General features: G+C 37.6%; 1 protein-coding gene across 3 annotated transcripts in view; it reads right to left on the bottom strand.

Moving 5' to 3' along the window:
- RBPJ (recombination signal binding protein for immunoglobulin kappa J region) overlaps window positions 1–22418 on the bottom strand; it is a 143703-nt gene that overhangs the window by 25507 nt on the left and 95778 nt on the right. For all 3 annotated transcript variants that reach the window (XM_050338684.1, XM_050338686.1, XM_050338685.1), the window contains one exon: window positions 1804–1842. In XM_050338684.1, coding sequence (XP_050194641.1) covers window positions 1804–1842 — 39 coding nt within the window. The remainder of the gene's footprint in view (window positions 1–1803; window positions 1843–22418) is intronic.

The raw sequence follows: 22418 nt of genomic DNA, 5'->3' as shown, positions 1-22418 counted from the left end.
AACTTTTGACTTGACTACTACTAAAAAAAAAACAAACCACTCAAACCCAGCAACCCATGCAGAAAACCACCAGGTGCTATCTAACCTTTATTTAGCATTTTATGAGGATGAAATTTTGTCTTTTCTACTGGTCTGTTGCTACAGTGGACTTGAACAATCCAAGCTCCTGGGAGAACTAGGGGTGTTCCCCTCCAACCCCTCACACTGATAAAGAGAACACATAACCATTACAATTCTTACACATTATTTTTCATTATTAAATCTTAAAACTCTTCATGAAGGTAGTACTTTTATAGCTTACATCTAAAACCAACTAGCACAGTATGAACAAAGTGTTATTCTGCTGGAGCTTGCACGACAGTGAATAGATTATTAGCCAAACCAGACTGTCTTTACACAGAAAAATCCACAGTAATTTTCCAATAATTGAACTAAATGCTTTTAAGGGTTCAGAGAAATGTTTTACAGCATTACATAAATCAGTCTTAAAAATCTGTGTGACAGTTCGTTTCACTTCATTAGGAAAAAAGTTAGGTTGCTTGTTTCCAGCCTCTATCAGCATGGAAAGGCTCTACAAGCTGCTGCTTTGAAGGATGATGATGAGTACTTCCCAGATGCCTACCCTGCACTCACAGGAAAGAGTACCTAGCACATCTAGTATCCTAAAATCCTGCACGTGGAATTTACAGTAAAAAACTATGGTAAAAAGTTAAAAGACCTTTCACTCTTATAGTCATTATTTTTGTTGCCTTTTTTAAATCACAGAAGACAAATCCTATGAGCAACTTCAGGGTGATATTAACAAGTGTTACTACTAAAGATGGAAAGCAGCTCATTCCTTAAAACATATTATCTTCAAATATCCCTGAAGACTGGCAGGCCAACAGGAAACAGCCATGTTTCTTCGAACTTTAAGTCATTACAGATCAATTTTTCATTAAGATGAAGTTTAACGATGACACAAGCTAACCTGAAACTTATGCAGAAATGCAATGAGACCGATATTCATAAAACAAAATGTAAATGCTCCCTGTCCCAAGTGCTAACATGAGGCATCATTTCATTCAAAACAGAGGTTAAGTCAGAGTGACAAGGGGCTTCCTCTATTACTACAAAAAACTACAAAAGAAATGGTGTATCTTTTTTGCTTTCAAGCAAACCATGGATTTTAAAGCCAGCAGCTATTTATAATGGGTTCAGTTTGTGGCATGGAATAATAAATATTTGCATAGACTGTGTTACAGTAGTTTGAAAAAAAAGGTGACTACTTAACAGCTTCTGGTGTAAATACTTCCAAGGCAGATCAGGAGCAAATCAGGCACTGTGTTCTAGTCACTCTAAGCAGTTTTCAGAATGGACTGACAGGACAGTACTATTTGATACTCTGACTGTTAGGGTTTCACCAAAAATTGGTTAAGATCACTCCTTGACAGCACTGTGCTCAATTTTGGAAGCAAAAAGTGTTACTTTACATGACTTCAGAAGGCACAAGAAACAAAATCAGCTCTTTCCTGGTGATTTAAAACTAAGCAGACTCACATCCTACTGAACAATCTACAATAACTGATGTACAGCCAACACCATTTCTAAAAATGTCTTTTGAATTTCATATTAAAAACAAGCCACTCTGTTTGAAATTGTATTTCTCATTGCATATATAATAGAATAGAAATATAATAGAAAAGCTTTGATATTTATAATTCTAGGATTATTAAGCCACAAATTTTTAACTTACAAATTCTTCTGAGAATGAAAAGGATAACTTCAGCAAATTGTTAAATACAGAGTTTCTTTAACGCTTACCTGGTGAGCCGTTTCGGTTGAGGTCGCTCTCCAAATTTCCTGAAAAAAGAAGAAATTACTAATTTAAAACAAAAGGATTTAGTAATAATTTTACAGTGAGATACAATCCCAATTTTACAATTTTTGAAATTGTATTGGAATTTGGTGTCTTTTCTTTGTAATTTCCTAGATAGATCACTATCAAAATATCAACCACCTCCTCACAACAGCTTTCCCTACAACAGCAGAGGGTTTTATTTGGAACAGTACATCATTTTCTTTGTTAATTCACAGTTTCCCTCAGAATCGTTTTTGAAAAGTTCAGATACCACAGGAATGTAAAAAACCAGGAGATATTTGCCATAGAACTGACCATAGAAGTGCCAACAACAAGCAGTTATTATCAACATACAGAAACTAACAGACATATCTCTGAGCTGACAAATCACACTGAATGCTTCCCGTCACGACAATTTCACAAAAATCTGTTTTTCCTTCATGACTTCTTACAAAAAGGATGACAATGTATTTCCTAAATGCCAGTACAGAATTATAGGAAAAATCTATTTCCTGTGGAATCCATTCCTATGGAATGCAGCTAAGCTTGATCCATAAATAGCCTGCTATACACTCAATGTTTTTTAGCCATAAAGTGTTTTGAGACAGCTGTACTTCCTTCAATGCTTTAACACTGTTCTTGAGAGAGAAATAACATTCTTATTTACATAAGAAACCAAATATACACACTGGAGAAACATTTTTATTATCAAAAACATCCTCAGATTAAGCCAAAATGGTTAGGTAAAAGATCTCAAAAAGGAAGATTGTACCCAGCAACATACATCTGCTCAACCAGGTAAGGAAGTATAACCACAAGCTAAAATGATGACAAAGAGAGAAAAAAGAAGAGAATACAAAATCCCACAAAGCAAAAACAAAACAAAAAGGCAGGCTTATCTTAACACCTTTCTATCTAAAAATAAACTGACACCTAAGAGGCTGTGCTTTTGGTGCCAGTGTTCATAAATATCTCTATGATTTGCCAAACTGTTTTTTATGTGGGCATATCTTTCCCTTTATGATCCCTGGATAGGGAAAAGAACTGTCTCCTACTATTTCCCTACAACAGTGTTGGAGGCTCTGTAGGAGAACAAGAACTTGATCATTAATTAACGTGAACAGAAATACCCCTGTCCGTGCAGTGGATCTGTCCTGGACTCTACAGCAACTGGTGGTGGAATGATTTCATACATTCCAATTTAATTTCAGTAATTCTAGAAATATACAAATGTATAATTACATAACTATTACCATTTCTATAGTTGAGCAAAATAGCACTGTCCTGAAAAGACAGTGGTAACATTCAGAAAATTTTAAATTTATTTTTCAAGACTTGGGAAATTAATCTTCTAAAGTACTGGCAGTCCACTCTACACAGAGGAATTGAATAAACAACATGAAGCCAAATTATTATTTTTCAGCTTAAACAATGAAATAAAAATTTATTTTTCCAACCAGACAGAAGTTCCTTTCATGTTTTACTTTATTGTTGTCAGTATACTGTTCACTTCTGACTTTATTTTGACTTTAAATGAAACAATGAAACCAAAACTCTTGCTGCAAGATTTGTTTTTATGTATTTTAAATTCTGAGGTGTACTGGACGCAAACTTCATTTATGTTTCTCTCTATGGTGTGTATCACTGCACTGTCGTATTTGTAATGCAGAAAGGTAACTAGAAACCCCAAACAGCTTTGTAGTTTGGCAGCGAGGAAGTTACATCCAAAGCTTTGCTGCTTCTAACACTTATCTTTTCAGGATATGCCTAGCTTCATCTCCTGAGCACACCCTGTGCCTCAGATTTTCCCTGGATAACAGTGTGAGTAGGTGTGTGTATCCCACCTCCCCAGTACCATCTGTGTAGTTGCAGCTCTCCCCTGAAGACCCAGGATCATTCTGTCTGGCAGAGGTTCGACCGTCTGTGACTCACTGACTAGACAACAGATTACCTTTAAGCAATACTCTACAGACAAACAACATCCCTATGGATTAGCTCCCTGCTTTTGAGCAGAACTACAGTCTTGGTTTCAATCCCTCTGTGCACCTCGATTCACCACAAAAAAAACATTAAGAGTTACTTATTTTGGAGCATAGAAGGCACTATGCACACCACACTTCCTTGTACCGTGGCCAACGGATCCAACCCAACATATGGACCCAAGTGTGGGGGAGCCCAGCTGGTTCTGGGCTCTGTAAACTGAGATACCGAAGATGGAACTTCTTACACCTGGCAGAGGGTTAACCACGGACAGTAGGACTGTGACACAGAATGGGTTTCCTGTTAGGAATGATAACCTATTGTGTTAAGACATGTGGCTGTGTGTCCAACCATAAGTTGTTATGTTAGTGGTAAACCAATGCTGTGTGTACGTGTCACCCAGAACTCTATAAAGGTAGCTGTACTGCTGCAATAAAGCAAGTTGGTATCCTGAAACCGTGTCACTTTCCCACCTCAACCGCGACGCCCAAGTACATCAGAACACCAAAAAACCCCTTACAGACAAAACCTTACACAGCCCTAAGGCAACACGCACCTCTGCAGAACTCTTGAACGCAGGAGATACATTCCCCTTGCACATATGCTTATTGTTAAAAGGAGTTTTATTAACGAAGCATCTACACAACACAGTTGCACTTACTTAGGAAATAAACTTTTTCCTTAGTCAAATTCTGAATATACAACACAGGAGAGAAGTACCAAAATCCCCATTCTTCAGAGACAGAGCTAAAGCTCTGGAGATGCACAGGGTAAACTCTGCTCTGACACTCAGTGCAGTACCCTTCTAATCAAACACCAGCTTTCCTAGCCTCCTCCATCCGAAATAAAGTTAATAACGTCACTGCAATCAACTTGTGAACACATATAAATGCTACCCTTAGCAACATGAACCTTCCAAAGAGATGATGTAAAGTAAATTGGGTAGATCTTTCACTATTCTTTCAACATACATTAGAGGGAGAGGTAGAATAGGAGGACATTGCATCTTGATACTTCAAGTCCCATTTTTAATGTTTCTAAATTAAATTCAGCTATTTTTCCTCAATAATGTTATCACAACAGATAACTGATGGTTATGTACCCCAGTTCTCGTGTCAATGATCAGCACTTTCCTCTACCATCTCAAAATCATTTCAAAGATCCCATAAATATTCACCTCCCTAGTCAAACAGCAGTAGTCAAAGAAGTTAGAATTTAAAAATTATTATGAACAGAATAGGAAATGTCAATCACCATGTCATGGCATTATTCTGCCACACCCCCACAATTCAAAAAACTTGAAGCAGTGGAAAAAAGTTATCTCAAGATAAAAAAGATACCACAGAAGTCAGTATGGATAATCAATAGTTTTCATATGCAATTGGCTAAAAACCCCACCCTTCAGTGAGAGTCAGAGCATGAGAGAAAAGTGCTCAACTGATGCAGTGACATAACAGCCTAACAAAAAGTATGCAAAATGTGAAAACGAGATGGTTATTCTTTCTGTCTCACAAACACAGCAAACGGAAAATATTTCTAATATCTGAAAATTTAATTTCAGATTTTTTTTTTCTCCTTGCTCTGCAAGTATTGTTAAAACTAAGTTGTGAAACATATTGCTAGAGTATATCGTGGAGGCTGAAAGCAGAAGTGTATTGAACAGAAGTCTGTTACAGAACTCCATTAACTATAGTGACACCTATTTTACAACCTTGTTCTCAGGAAAACCTAAACCATGTTCTACCAGCAGCAAAAATATATCACAAGGAAAAAACCCAGACCAGTCTATATTTACCCTGTCTTTCATATTCTTTCCTTATTCATCCATTACTGATGACTAGCAGGCACAGTCCAGTATGTACACTCCTATGAACCAAAGCAGCAACTGCATCCAGGATGTCAGATTTTCAGTCACACCACAAAACTCAGATATACAGACTAGACACAAAAATTGGAAAAAAAAAAAGTATCGCATGCATTTCATTTAATGGTTTATCTGGTTCACTCTTTCCATATGTTCATGAACTGATGTAGAGATGTGTACCCAATCTGAAGGACATAAACTATCCTCAACTACTACACAGAAGAAAAGACTAAGAGGCTTTTTAATTTGTCTGATGTTAAGACACATGAAAGTGCAAGAAACACATTACATGTATGGTTTTGTACTAAATAACAGACATTGCACAAGCTGTGACTGTTGCTATTTCAAACTTTCATATTTGACTGATATGTTGAAAAAAGAGTCAGTTCAGTCATTCCAAGGTTACCTGTCAGAGATGACACAGACTGCAACACTTTTCTTGTGTAGGTTTTCAGTGGTTTTTACTGTTATGGAATTTCTTTCTATACTGAGTATTTCTATTTCTCCTTTCTTTACATCCTGAAAAGATTGATGGATAACAAAAATGTGCACGGGAGGAAACTAAAAATATATCATAATTCTATTCCTACGGTGGTTATTACACAACATAAATATGTACCATTAGAAATCCTAATTACAAGTTATGTATCATTATACCTGAATGGTCACCAAGTTTCTTTCCTTTCCTGTTTTTGTTTGGGTTTTTTGTTTGTTTGGTTGGTTTTTTTACTATCCAAGACAACTGCTGTTTCAGGTGTCCTCTATGGGGATTCTGGACATACAGTCAACTTGCTGTTTCATTCACATCAGTTCAAACTGTATTCTATTAGTATTCCCTAAGATCCTGCACTGGAAATATGAACACGAGCATCAGTGACACCATAACCACTTGCTTTGGAGCAAGTTACACTCGTCCTAATAATTCTTTTCCCAGTCCCATATTTTCTCCAACCACTAGTTAGTATTCTATTATCTCATGTATTTTGGCTTCTTATGCTTTGCATCAATTCATTTCATTTCCACATTTTTGCACTGTAGGCATAGCTTTTCTCCCACATCACATCCCAAATTATTCCTCTTTTCAAGTCCATACTTTTCATTTAGCAAGTCCCAGTTTGACATTTAAACCTCTTTTCCCCATTCACAAAATGGAAGTGAACATATTCTTTCTTTTTACCTCTTTATTGCCCTTTCAAGTAACTATGGAAATGAACAAGTGCACTAACATTAATCTTGTAAGTACAGTAGCTAGTTTTACTCAAACTTTTAATATTTTCAGGTTACGTAAACACATGGCAAAATGTAAATTTCAAATGTTTACAGACAATAACAGAATGTCAAATCATTGGAATTCCTAGCTCAGATACAACATGTATTATACTATAATGTCCTATGGTTGCAGGAGGATGAATTTTCACTGTTTCCATCATCTACACAAAGGAGCACAAAGAAATCTATCAGCAGCTATATGCCTCTACTACAAATACCAAACTTATTTTCTGGAGATAACTGTTTTGGCTGAATTTTGTTCAACAGTTCCATGTGTCAAGTCAATTTTGAATGGAAAAATTAATAAATGAAAAGTAAGCACAACAGTTTTGTCATCTGCAAGAAAAAAATTATGAAAAAAAAAGATCTCTATAGAAATCACATGCTATCCCATCCTCAACCCTGACTGCAGATCTGTGGTCACTGAAAAGCTCTAGCATCCTCCTGCCTGGAATATGAACTTTAAATTTTTCCGGTATTGGTCTTCAGCCAACAACATCCTTTTTACAGTCCCTGAGAAAGTCCATTTACCTTTACTTACTGAGCACAGAAGCCTTGAAAAAATATTTCCATAACATTCAAATAGAGACAAACTTCAGCAATTAGAAATTCTATCTTCACTTGGCTTGCAGACTGACACATCTTGGCATCTAGTAAGAATAGCATGGATCGTTTTGTAAATAATGCTCTCCAGAGAAGCAAAAGGCAAAAGGGAGTTGTCAAATTTGACTACAGCAGGAACAACAGCAGAGCTGACAGTGAGTGTATTGCAGAGGCCAACATGGGGGGAGTAGCAGAAACAGTGTGGACTAAGAATGGGAAGACATAAGAGTTGCTAAGTGAAAAAAATGGACCTGAGAACACTGTGGGCAATGGGGTACCAGAAAAGCCTGTGGCAGGACAAAACATTCAGCTTTAACACTGGAATACACAAAGACTGGTAAAAATACACTACAGTTACTGTTTTCTGTGTCGACTTTCTCGTGACAGAAGTTTTCCTGGTGTCTTAACATTGAAAATAAAAGCAAATACTTGCCTTACCCTGAAGATTGCAAAAATATATTATACAAAACCAGGCTGCCTGGAGAGCTGGTAAATGCCCCATCCCTGGAAGCTTTCAAGGTCCAGTTTGACAGGGCTCTGAGCAACCTCATGTAACTGAAGATATCCTTGCTCACTGCAGGAGATTTGGACTAGATGACCTTTAAAGCTTCCATTCAAAACACACTATGCTATGATTCTATTTTACAATTATAGTAGATATCCATGTATTGAGATCTATTTTCTTTTAGACTTACAAAAGTGAAGAGATCAGGTGGTGCTTAACTGCCCAGTAGGCAACTAAACACCACTCAGATGCATATTTCCCCCTGCCTCCACACGATTGAAGAGAAAAGCATGAGTAAAGAGCTAGAAAACTTGTAGGTTGAGATAATAAAATTGTGTAACAAACAAAGGAGAAGTGGAAGAAGAGAGAAACAATGAGCCAAACACTCACCACCTCCCACGAACAGATCGATAACCAGCCAGTTCCTAAACAAAAGCTGGGTAACCTCTGTTAAACCTCCCTCCTCCCCAGTTTATTGCTGAGCATGACATTATAAGGCAAGGAATATCTCTTGGTTATTATGGGTCATCTGCCTGGTTGTGTCCCAGCATCTTGTACACCCCTCAGCCACTGCAGGGGGAAGGACACCAGGCAGAGTGAGAAAGAGAGAAGGCCTTGACGCTGTGCAAACATGTTCAGCAAGAGCTAAAATATCAGTGTGTTATCAACACTGTTCTGGTCACAAAGAACACAGCATCATAACAGCTGCTATGAAGAAAATTAACTCCATCCCAGCCAGACCTAGTAAAATGAGAAAAAAAAAAAAAAGGATGCTTTCTGCACAGGCAACAAGTTTCCTGTTCATTGGAAAAGTTTCACCCCAAACACCTGACTGCCAGATCATTTCCAACCGGACATACACACACTTGCTGGTGCTTTTGACTATCTAGCAAAGGCTTAACATCATTCCTGAACAGCACATGATGTAACAGTCCTGTTATATCATAGCCTGCCAGTATTTGCTGCAGAACATATTAGAAGAACTCTTTAATAAGCTACAAGAGATGACTGTAATACCTCAGTATGGATTTTGGAAACAATCCCCAGAGAAGTGTCACAAGGAAACTTCCCTGGAAGGAAGTTACTGCTCAGTTCAAACATTTCAGTTCCATCTCCTGTAGCACAAATGTCTCAACACTGTCACAAATAAGATATGGCAATCACTAAACCAGGGCAGTATAAGACACAGAGACTCATGGAGTAGTTAGTCCCACTTGCCTTAAATAAAGCTGTTGAATAAACAGGTTTTGAGTCAAATACAGAGTGTTGTGCACAGGCTTGCCAGGGGCTTGAAATATTTAGGAATACTAAATTAAATACAGAATAGAGTGACTAAGGAAGTTTTTACTTCCCCAGAGGAGATCAGAGGGAAACAATGCTTCAAACAGGAGTTTAATGAAAAGAATTTCAGACTTTTACATAGTCCCTAGAGACATTTCAGAATACACTATGCAATTCAGAAAGAAAGAACCTAAGAAAATCTGACTTCTGCTCTCCAGCGATACAAAGTGACAATGAAGTTTGGTGAGAGGCTCTAGTTAAGTTCCAACCCTCATTGTAACGGGGCCTATTACTTTCTACCATAAGAAACAAAAATACTTTTCAAAGAATTAATTTCGAGTTGCTTTGTGATCAGTTACCAGAAACCTACTAAACTACAAGTCACCAGTATGAGATCTCAAGGTTTACTTGGTCTACTGAAGTTATCGAAGATCCAGGAAAACAAAATAACGAGGTTTTCATTTAAAGTTTGAGGATTGATATAAAAGTATTCCTTTTCAGTTGCTAACAGAGACATCATCTGAGACAAGCTGAAAGAGATGGATTCAAGTAGCACTCTGGGACTCTATTTTCTCTTTTTCTTTTAATCCTCCATCCTCTGCCCATTTCCAGCTTCAGTTTGTTTACCCCACACAAATTAGTGAAGAACTGAAGAAGCACTGAGGAAACTTCATACTCATGGACATTAAATATGCTTAAAATTATCCAAGCCAAGATATGCAACAGTGCCCGTGTACAAGACACACTGAATTGTTCTCAAAAGCAATCCATTAATTTGCCATTTGTTAGAAATGTTTCATTCAGATTAAACAGCACACTACAACCTACATTAAGACTCAGTTACCCCACATCAGACTTGTTTTAGTTTTGCAGATTTCTACTTTTAGGATAACATGTTACACCAACAAAAAGAAAGCAGCAGATGTACATTTTAAAACACAGGATTTTCTGTTAATGAAGGTATATTTTCTGGTGCACAGATTTTGGTGAAGACAAGATGCATATACTGAAAATATTTCTGTGCGTTCACCTACAACCATAGCCTATTACAAACATTTTAGAGTAAAACTCCTAAGGGAAAAGATCATCTGTCAGTAGGAAACATTATCCCATGTGGTAGTTTCACAGACTCAAAAAGAATTCCTAAATATTCAAAAAACTGACCATTTATGATCCAGCATGAGCTGCCATATAAGACCACCACAAAATTTCACACAGTGATTTTGATTTACATCACTTTTAATATGTTTGCTGTAGGAGATAACTGATGCATTTGATTTTTATAAGTGTACCTTATTCCGCAGCGACATCCTTTATTTTTTAAATGAAGCTGAAAATAGTGCACTGCTATGAACTGTCAATGGCAAAAATGCACAGCTTATAGTGATGTCCTACAGATTTAACACATGATTAAAAAAAATAAATAAATCAAAGCACCTAAAGAACACAATTTCTAAGAGATTAATGCAAAAGACATATAATTGCAACACAATTGTAAACACAAGTGATTACTTATCCTCAAAAAGAACATTTCACATTTATCTTTTCCAGGGATGAAGATATTAAATAAATGAACCATACAAATGTCTAAAACAAAGCCTTCAGAAGGAAAATTTTATCTTCTCCAAAATAAAAATGGGTTCAATATCCACGAGTCTGATCGTTATGGGAAACAGAAGCAGTTTTACTACCAGTAACGTACAATGCTAAACAAACACCACACTGGAAACACAAACCAAAAGAACTACAGTAAACAAGCTTATATTTTCAAAAGAATGGACAAGTGATGAAGTAGTTCTTCTCTCAGCCACTTTATACTCCACAGCCTACAATTCCACACAACCTTCATTCTTCACAAAGTTCTGAGTACATTTACTTTTCTCAGGCTATCCCCCCTCCATGTCCCCCAAGATTTTGGGATTTTTTGCCCTCCACCGATTTTTGTAGGTTGTTGTAACTTAATGCCATACATAACGAACCAGTCTATCCTGTGTCCCTAATTACTGTGGCTTTATTTGTATAGCATCATAGAGTAAGCAGTTTTTAAATCCCTAGACTACTCATATCTTAAACATTCAATGGTCTCGTTCTTTCTACAGTATCACACACCTGAGGCACAGAAGCTGCTGAAGAAATGACACCTGTCTCCTCTGTTGTTCCCTGCAGACACAACTGTGTTCATAAGCACGATCCTTCCGATGCTGATGAAGTCACCAAACAGACTGGCAGTTTCCAGCTCGCCCGTCACCCGCAGGCTGGTTCATCCCTCAGGACGAACACACGCACTAACAGAGTCACGTGCAGCCACCAAATCACTCTCACTTTTACCTGCCAGCAGCACTTAGGCCCTGATTCTCATTAGGGTGCCTACCATAATAAATACTGCTATAAAGACTTCATCCTGAAGATCAGGAGTTGAACTAAAAGTTAACTCATTTTTAAAAATAAATACAGTTTTCATATTCACATACAAAGATCCAACCTCGACCAATCTGCTTTGAAATAGACTGACTCAATGTACCCTCTTTCTTATCCATCCTACAAAAGGAGATAAAATTAATTAAAACCTCACCAAACAAGAATGTCTAAGGGACATGAACAATGCTAGCACTTCTCCTACTCCTAAAGTTCCTTTCTCCTCTGTAAAGAGCAAATGATGGGTGGTCCAACTGCACTGTGACTCTTTGGAAGTAGGGGGCACGGCAGCCCCTGAAATCACAGAACCAGAAAGTTTCTGATCAATACACAAAACATTTCCCCTCTTCAACGAAAAGAAACACCAAAAAAGACCCACCTGTTCCAGCGTGAATGCCAGCAACCATGCACTATCATATCTTTGTACTGCATTATCCTGTACTGCTCCCGACTACACCTAAGGAATTTAAGTCCTCCAACACAGAGAACATATTATGTGCTTGAAACAAGTCTTCTGCTCTACAGCACTGTATACAATTTTGGCACTATATCAAAAAATACTGACAAAAATACAACAGAAAAAGCTCTGCTACATTTAGTCACGCCCTCTCATTGCAAGTCACTGGCTCAATTAGAAACTCCCTCTCCCTTTTCTGATCTGCTTTCATCCTCCCACGTTGCTTTCATTATTGTCCTCTCTCTTTTCCAATCCCCATAAAATCAGAGAACCACAACTGAAATTTAAATACAGCTTGCTCCATATCAGTAAACAGTCTCACTTCCAAAAAACTTACAGAAAGTAAAAAAATTCACTTCTTTATAGCAGTCTACCTACATTTGGAAAAAAATTTCATGCAGTCATCGCTGTGCCTGTATGAAAGTCAAAGGTCTGGTCCAAACAGGACATAATTTTAATCCAGACAGAATTCACACAGCTCTGCCACACTGAGGCAAGAAAATCAGTAACGACAGTTTATTTAATAAGGAAGTGCCTAAACACGTATCTGGAGGTGTGTTTTCCCTGCCTTTGCTTTCAGCTTTAGGTACCTGCAGCAAGAAGCTAGTAGTCCAAAGGTCCCAAGTATACTAAAGAACTTAGGTACTATCAACTCAAATGATACCATTAAAGTGTTGGAGTGGTGGAGAATGTGAGAAACAAACAAACAAACAAATTACTCAATTTATTAATATTCCTTCATATTCACATGCTATTATTTCTTTTTTATTAACTGCCCAATAACACTGGCTCAACTGTTCAGTGGAAACTGTAGATTTGCACACGCTTCCCTTAGCAACTTGAAAGAGTTATCAGCTGGAAAAGTCAGCATTCCAACAGAATCTCAGTCCCTAAAACACAGTATAATCTGGCTCAGCTATTGCAACTACATAGGGAATGCACTTGCTAGTTTTACCTTCATCCCCTCAAACAACAAAAAAAAAAAGAGTGGATAATCAGAAAAAGGAAAGCACCTGCACATAGTTCACAAAACTGACCACTAAAGTAATGGTGGTAAGTAAAACCCACCTCGAGCACAGCACGCTTGCATTCACAACATCTCACAGTCACAGCTTTCACTGACAACTACTTTGCTCAGCTTAGGATTATTGGGATTCTTGTCCATCTTGTCTATCTAATACAGCAAATTTCCCCCTGGGTCTCATCTTGCACATCACCTCTGAATACATATTTTACAAGCAAATGTGACTTTTATTTCCTAAGAAAGCGATTCCATACACCCTACTAAACCATCATTTCAGTATCAGCGAGCCCTTAAAAAACAAGCAGCTGCCTTTTAAGACATTAAATTTCTAAACATGGTAAGAACAGAGATATTGAGTACTAAAGCAGTGCTGTTTACAGTTACTATCTGCCCATAACTTCAAATAAGATTTAGTCTGGAGAAATATTTTTTTTTAGATGTGTGAGGAAACGAGGAAACAACTTTAATAAATGTATCAACTATCATCCCTGTTTCCCAATTACTTGAAAAAAGTCACAAATTAGATACAAGAGGAGACTTTTTTGACCACTTTCTTAGCGATACAGGAGTCCTGCACTATACTATAGTATCTTAGGATTTGCTCAACCTTCATTTCAATAACTAAATGTCTGCAGTGTTCAAAGAACAGTCTCCCCTCTGTATATTGAATTAACTGGAAGGTAAGTATTCATCTTCTGTGCAGAAGGCAATTTAAAAAAAATAATTTCAAAAAAAGCACAAAAACTTAAGGCTCGTGGTTTTCTTTGAATTGCCATCATTCACTGTAATATCAAAAATACATAACAGGAGAAATTGTGAATGATTTTGCAAGGAAGTGGTGAAGAACCATACCAAACTTGCAAAGGTGGAAGATTCCCCAAAACCCAGACTAACCTCACTTTACCGTACAGGTAAATATGTATTTCTTTGGAACACCTCTTAAAGAGATACCAGGTTATTGACAGGGATGGTCTTTGGTCAGCTTCAAGATTTCTAACCACTGCTCTATTAAAGTAATAGGATAATCACTTTTCCACGTGCTTTCTCTTGCTCTATACATTCATAAACAAAGGAGGTTCATTAATACAGTATCTGCTTTCTCTGAGCAGAAAAACAAGGAGAACAGACTAATCTGTCTCTAAGGGGCTTACTGTCCCTGCTGCAAGCTCCTCAACCAGCTTCCCCTGCATCACCTGCAGAGCTCAAACCTTCAGAGGGAGCTAACTCAGCCCATCAAACTGTCACACCACTAATACACTGAGAAGAAGGAGACAAGGAAACAGTGGTGTTGGTTGCAGAAAGCTGTTTGGTCACCTCAGCAAATTCAGCTTTAATAGAAGCCAGAACAGATTATACAGAAAGAGCACCTAAGCAAACTGTAACTGTCATGGGAAAATAACTATAATGTAAGAAAATATACAGAATTCTGTAAGGAAAATGACTTGCAAAATCCAAGCCTTAAGCATAATAAAGAGATCCAGCAGACTAACATCCTTAGTCAAAGTTTAGTTTAGGAGAACTATAAGACTCTCACTCCAAACACAGTCAGAACTTAATGTAAAATGACAGCTAAGTAAACTAACTTCTCTAAGGTTTAAGTAGACCAACTCTGACAAGTCTTGACGTGACAGTTTAAGTCACCACTGTCTCAAATGCCTTTCCCACCTCTCTGCTAGGTCAAGGCAAGCAAGTTGGACTGTGGCTTCACAGGCAACTGAGCTGATTTGTCACCACCAAGACAGGTCTTGCCTGCCAGCTTCCCCCAGCAACACTGACCTACCCTCACACACCAAAATCCAGCACCTGTCAGACCTTTCTACAGATTAATTCCAATCACAAACCCACTGAGGGCCAGCACCACCACAGTGCAATCAAAAGGTACACTCAGAGGAGAATGTGACCTCTCACTTCGGTAGAAGGGCATTATTAGAAACCTGGTGTACCCATAGCTTCATGTTTAGACCCATTTCATTGTATTTTAAATAATGTAAATAAATAAATGCCAACATTCCTTTCACTGGTCTTGTTTTAGGAACTTACAATTAGGAACTGTAAGATCTGTATTCTCAACACCAGTACATGCAGTGCTTAGCCCTCCAAAGCAAAAGTTTCAGGAGTCATTTTTACACTTCTAAAAAACACCTTTAAGAAATGGGGACAATTCCCTATCACCTCCTTCCTCCAGCAACTCAGCCATTTCAGCCAACTTTTTTTTACAGAATATATTTCTTTTTTTTTTTTTACACACAGTATTATTACAGTCTGTACCTCTCCTTTCATTTCCTTCTTCCTCCAATTTCTATACTGTGAGCCTTCAAAGTGCAATATGGAAGCAGCTCCTTATATTCATTAGAAGGAAACTGCCAGAGTTCTATAAGCTTACTTCTATGAACTACATCTCATCCACTGATTCTAGACTTGTAAAAGAATTAAAAAATTGGAACAGTAGGTGAGCAGAGAATTAGAATTGGAGTATCAGCTCCCAAGTAGGTTTCCAAGCAAACAGTAATTTACAAACTGGCAAATAAAATTAATCTCTTCAGTAGGTTAAAATGATGACCCAGAACCTGTGCATACATATACTTTTTAACAAAGCTCTATTTGGCACCAACCTGTTTTACAAAATTATAGGGTTTCCTAGATATCAGATGTTTTCTTATTTCATCACCCAGGAATTATGTGGTTACACCAACATTAACTGGGCATGGTTGCAAAATGAGCTGTCAGTATCCTAGAATTAATCAATCTCAAGTATATTGTTTCGTAATTAAGCTTATGAATACATCATCCCATGAATATAAAAACAGCAGCAATAAACACGTCCCAGAAAAGAGGGAGAATTAGAAGGCTCTTTTTCAACTTTCTAGGACAGCTAAATCAGTTGGAGGCCATTCTTCACTGTTAATCTTTTTCACTGTGGTTGTGTTGAAGGTCCCTAACTGGGAAGCATTTTATATAAGCAAATTACTCTTAAACTACTAAAGTCACATAACCAGACAGCTAAATTAGGTGCTATTCCATCTGCAGTTTACAAATATGTGTTTTAATAAAAACAATTGTTTTGAAAGATTTAAAAGCTGTGGATTTTTTGTCATTGTTGTTGAATTAATTCACAGTTAAGTTCTTTCTGTGTTTCTATGACATTAATTTATACTGCAGCTACAGCCCCTGCAATAATTAATAGAGCATTCCAACATAGGAAAGTCAAAAATTCAGATTCCCATTTAACAAATACTTGAAGGAGAAAGAAAAACATAGGGTAAGTACAAGTATATTTCTGCTTAAATAATATAAGCTAGCAGTTTCTTTTAATTATTGCTCTTTTCAATTCCAAAACTTAAATATTTAGAAAAAATCTGCTAGAGAAATATAATCTCCACAATGTTTATCATCAAATATGATAATACTTTCAATAACTGTTATGGTAAGTGGGTCAATGATCCCTGAACAAGATAATTAAACGGACACTCCAAAATTAAACTTTTACTCCTCCTTATCACAGTACATTTACAACAACCATATGAAAAGATTAGATTACATGGCTGGAATGTTAGCAGGCTAACACCTTATCATCCTTTCTTCTGTATTATGATATTACAGTTCTCTTACATAGTTACACATGCTCCTATTGTGCCCCAACAGCTTTTATGCAGCATTTTTCATAAGAAAAAAAATCAGAAGAGCACAAATGCAAAGCAGTTATTATTGTCCATTTTTTTAAATGGAAATTGTGTGAATCATACTTAATTCAAGTAGGCTTGCTTTTCAGGTTTGTCAAGTCTGAACTCCACACAGATGCAAATTACTGGTAAAACTTCTCCCTGCATCTTAATGAGGTACACTATAAACTATGAAGCCAACTTGAAAACAAGAATGTTTTTGAGACAAATTTTACTTGACTTAGGTGTTCTAAGTGTTCGAGGAACGAGTATTTTAAGAGAAAATTTTACCCAACAGCACTTAACTTCTGCATGATTTTGAACCTGTGACTGCTACAACTCCAGTTTCCCAGAATAACGCCTGTGCTGGCACGAATTTTTTGCAAGGATTTTGCAGCACGATAAGCTGCCTAAACAGTGCTGTGAAGACTCCCAACTGCTGAGCTCTGAACCCAACCTCTTTTCAAAACATTGCCTCATCCTTCCAAGAACGTTCAGGCTAGAAGGGAAAGCAAATTGTCAAAACTGTTGTGAAGTATTAAACAACCAAAGTTGTCACTTCAGTTAGCAGATACCACCATTTGAAGTGTATCTTTACTGGTTTAAAAATGATTGCCAAAACAGGAGTACCAAGCATGAAGTATGTGGAACACGTTGATCAGTAGGGAGATTTCTTTCACGGAGTTCCTGCCTACTGCTGCTTCAAATAGGGCAGACTGAGCTCTCAAAAAAAAAAAAAAAAAAAAGGAAAAAGGAAAAATTATTGACAAATGAGATCATTAAGGTTCAACAATCAGATGGATAACATGAATGAACATATGCAGAGGGCCATGTAGCCAAGATAAATGAACAAAAAAAGTCTCATCCTGAAGAAAATTGGGAGATGACCTGTATTAGAAGTTACTGGTTAAAATTCAGCATTTTAGAGAGATGGTATCTTTTCTTCACTAGTGCATTCTGGAAAATATGGCACATTAATATGTCCACAGAGTGGCTTAGTGCTGTAACAGCCAATATTCCCTCACTGCTTTAATTTTCCCATTCACTAAAAAATGAAGCTTATACTACAAAACTGATTAGCCATCCTTGAAAAAACTTAGGAACCCTTAAATCAGTTCTAACTAAGTTTAAAAAGAAGAAAAGAGCTTTTAAAGATAATTAAGTTGCTGTGAGTTTTATGGAAGCTGGATAAACATTTCCAAAATACCAATGTAACCAAAGAAGACAAGCAGAACTTGGAAATTACATACTGTTTCATAGCTGGTCACTTTGCATATGTTATTTGGACAGACAGTAAGCACACGCCTTAGCTCTACTACAGCTACACTTTGCCCACTAGGGATGAAGGAGCTCATGGTATTGTCCTGTAAACTCTCCTCACTATACAAGGCACAAATGCACAGGAAACGCGAGTTCTTTAGTCCTGCTGTTTGAAGAACTTAAGAGGCCAAAAAGCCCCAACCCTGTTACATGACAATAACATGTATAAAATGCCGTCTAAACAAATGAAGAAAGTTCAAAATGTCAATTTTAAACTGCCTCAATTGTTTTATATGGTTATGGGAAAGATTAGATATTGTCAAGACAGCATTCATATCAAATACAATACCAGCATTTCATCTTGTAAGTCTTTTGAATTTGTTATCTAAGTGCTGCTCACCCCGGCATAAGAAACAGAGAAACCAACTGTTTGCTCTATAGTCAGATTGTAAACAGAGGGTCTCCAGAATTTCTAGTGGCAACAATACATTATGAAATGAAACTTAACTGTTGAGTTACACACAGTTTTAGGGCCCCTGCCTTAAATGGATTTTTAAACAAAAAAAAGCCCATGAGTTGCATACTTAATTTATTTATGACTATAACTCCCTTGGAACAGGTATCAAGTTATGTTTTATTTACTAGCCTGAAGAAAGCATAATAAAACATTCTTGCAATTTAAACACCAGAAAAGTATAACACTGGGTAGTAATTTTTTTTTTATTTCCTCAGTGGTTCACAGGTTGTAACAATTTTGTGTGCCAAGTTAGCTACCCTATTTGCTGTGATGGTGTCTAGTTTTTTTAATAGATGGTATTGCTACAGGGCAGAGGAAGAGCTGTTAGACCATTTGTATGACAAGGGTAGTGGGAGAAGTGAAATGTGAGCAGCAGGTTTGGAAGCCTGAGGTATTTTTCACTTCTGTTTTGTATTTTTCCATATACACAGGAAATACCCTTGGGGGAAGAAAGAACAACTTCCCTACAGCTAAATACAAGAACACGTGTAAAACAGAAAAGCCACTCAATATTTCCATACCTCAACAAATAAGAATGTAAAGAATCAGACAAAAACTTCAACATTGAGAGAGTAAAATGTAGTTTTCTCATCTCCAAAATTTCTTTCAATGTCTTTGCAGTAGTAGTAAATTCAAGAGAAAACAAGACTGCCTCCACACACATATACAGAGATTGTCATGTACATTCACATTTAGAGAGTCCGTTCTATTCCCCAACCCTTGACTACTGTTCATCCATTTCTCTCTACTCCCTTTTGCTATTCCAAAGTGAAGCTAAGATAAGGAAGAAGGAGAGAGTTAAGACAGTCCACCCAAAGGTGCAGGGCCTTCCGCTCCAACTGCTACTGGATGCAAGAGCTATTCAGGTCAAGACTCCAGCAATTCATTTCTCCAACAGCAGCATTAAGGGACAGCTGAAGAAGAGTAAGAGCCATACAAGCCTAAATGGTACCTCCCCTCAACATTCTCCTGTCTGTGACTATTTTCAGTTCAAGGGACTTTTGAGCCCAATGCTGACATCAGGAATGAACACAACTTTATTAATAACTGGACCTCACATGGTCCAGGCCCACTGTACATAGTAAAGGACACATACTAAGTGCTTTGGGCACCAATGGGGCAGAAAAGAGACCAAGGGAGAGCTCTGTTACACAGCAGGACAACACTAGATGTGCAAGAAAAACCCAAGACAACTTGCCATCATCAATACAATCAGCCTCAAAAGGTCACCTAACCCCAGAACTAAAATTCAGTTGTGACACATCAGCAAACCCAGTTTCATACTGGAGTGGCACTGGAAAAGCCTGCTAATCACAAGGCTCAGAGCCCTGTGACAGAACACTGCAGCTGTCTGAGGAGATGCACAGAAACCAGCTGTCAAGTGTGACATAACACAAATGCTTATTAGTAAGTTAACCACAAACATTAGGGAAAGCACAATGAATTTCTATTAGCTATTTTTTTTTTTGGGGGGAGGGGGCGGGGGGGTCGGGGGAGGGAGGAGCAGAGAGAGGGCAGTGCTGTGGAGTTTTTCTGGTTGAAGTTATATTTTTTTTTAAACAAGGAAAGGATTTTCCAGTTTTCCCCCTGAGACTGGCAACTACAAAGCACAATGTCCTTTGGGAAATAAATCTTTGTTAACTACACAAACAATGCCGTTATAGACATCCAACAGCTTTTCAACTGCGCCACTTTCAATAGTCACAAGACCTGGTCGATCATGCCAGCACACCTGGAGACAAACCTGAAGTACAGTCAACATCAACCCACCACTCTTCCCAAAACACAAGGAGCATAGAGCAGTCCTCAGAGCTCCAGTTACCCTGACTGGTTTTGTAATGAAAACTAACAGAGCCCATCCTTTCAGGTATACTAGAGCCCTGTTAAAAGGGCTCCCTGGGCCTGCATGCCACCCAGTAGTATGCAAGCAGTATGAGTGACAGGTGAATACAGGTTACTTACAGGAATGACACTGTGCCAAGACCTAGGGCACTCTGAACCCAGAGTCCTCAAGAAGATGTTTCTAACAGCTACAGTTAGCTGCAGACATGGCAGAAAACAGACAGAATAAGGAATGAAAAGGAATGAGACAAACTCAAAAGCAAGTGGACAATGCAATAAACGGTCTCAGGCAGAAGAAAATGTAGTGGATTCCATTACAGATTATTTGGCAAAGGAGAAGTTGATAAATGACTCAACTCTTAGAACAGCATGAAGCTGCTTTTGGTTTCCAAGAAAGAAATTAAGAAAGCAGCTAAAAAAAAGGAAGAGGTCACAGACTGAAGGAGCAGCGATGATCTAGGACAATCCTTAAGTGTTTGCTTCCTGTTTCTCCCAACTATGGTCCAGTGTTGCAAGACTTATAGTTCGAAGGTTCCCTTTAGCAAAGGAGAAAAGTTGGACACATCAGCCTCACAGGCTGGAACCATTATTCAACTCTGATATGTCTAAAGGGCATGCCTATTTGACTTTTTAAATGTTGTTGCAAAATGAAGTGGAGAGGATGCTTTAGACAAAGGGCTACATGTGCAGTTTAATCAGCAAGAGTAAACTGAGGCTCACTGTTGAAAGAAAAAGTGTACTACTGTTACACATAAAGCTCCCAAATATGTTAGGTTTTCAAATACACATTTTTTGTGAAGCAACAGTGGCAGACAAGATCACGACATGTATCACAAAATCTACGAACTAATATAGATGCCTTTATGATGAGAATAAAAAACGTAGGAAAGAACTATTTCAGTCAAAGTGGTAATTTTTAACCTATATTAAAGCACCTCAGGTACAATACTATTTCTCTAAGGTTCTGAAAAGGTACTATGAAAAGCAAACCTAATACTTACATTCAACCACTGAACCAGGCAAAAAGAAAAGCTACAGTTTTATGCAGAAAGTCACACAGGTTCTTTTAACCCATCTTACGTTAGGAGAAACTTTTGTATAGTAAATACTAATCCAAGTTGTCTATCAAAGCAGTATAACAAATAATCCAAAGCATATCTGTATACACAGACACACACCCACCACCACTATTTGGGCAATGCTTATTTACAGAATTCAGCTCTCAAAACCCAGTCTCAGCTTTACTCTGTTTGCTTTCATCATTTCAAAAACAATCCTTTCTCCCAGTTCTGTTGCTTTAGAAATACACCACGTTAGTAAGAACAAAGTGTCCTGCTTCTTCATAGCTTTCAATATACACCCTACAAAGCCAGTAGGAACAGACTGCAGTCTGAATTCAAAGGTCTATTTTATCCATCCTCTTTGGAGTAGCAAAAGGATAAAAAAATAGTAATAGCTTCCCACACATGAAGAGGATTGAAACATTTCAGTAAAAAGAAATAACAAAACTCCTCCAAAATAAAGTGATCCTTCACTATGTCTTTTTTCCTCTCCCAAAATACATTTCCTGCCTTCACAATATTAACACTTAGGATCTTCCTTTGGTTTTTCCCATTTAAATTAGGTTTTCCTCCTCTCTCTGTGTCAATGTTTTGTCTTTTGTTACACGAGGTATCTGGGGTTCTTGAATTCTCTGGATCATGATCGAAGACACTGAGAAAGTCAAGTTCCAAGTTCCAAAAAGTAAGGAGTAAGGCTTGACTTGATTTAAAACATACAGTTGTTAGATTATCTCATTGGTTGAGTAGCAACAGCAACTTTGCCGTTCTGTAGGTAACGGTGGGGGTGATGTTCTCGGCAGACCACAAGCCTTATAAGTAAAAGCAAAAATTCAGGGGAAAA

Source organism: Myiozetetes cayanensis, unplaced genomic scaffold (assembly GCF_022539395.1).
Source record: "Myiozetetes cayanensis isolate MyiCay16 unplaced genomic scaffold, myiCay2020 scf7, whole genome shotgun sequence".
Taxonomy (NCBI): domain Eukaryota; kingdom Metazoa; phylum Chordata; class Aves; order Passeriformes; family Tyrannidae; genus Myiozetetes; species Myiozetetes cayanensis.
This window is presented reverse-complemented; position numbering and strand designations above follow the sequence as displayed.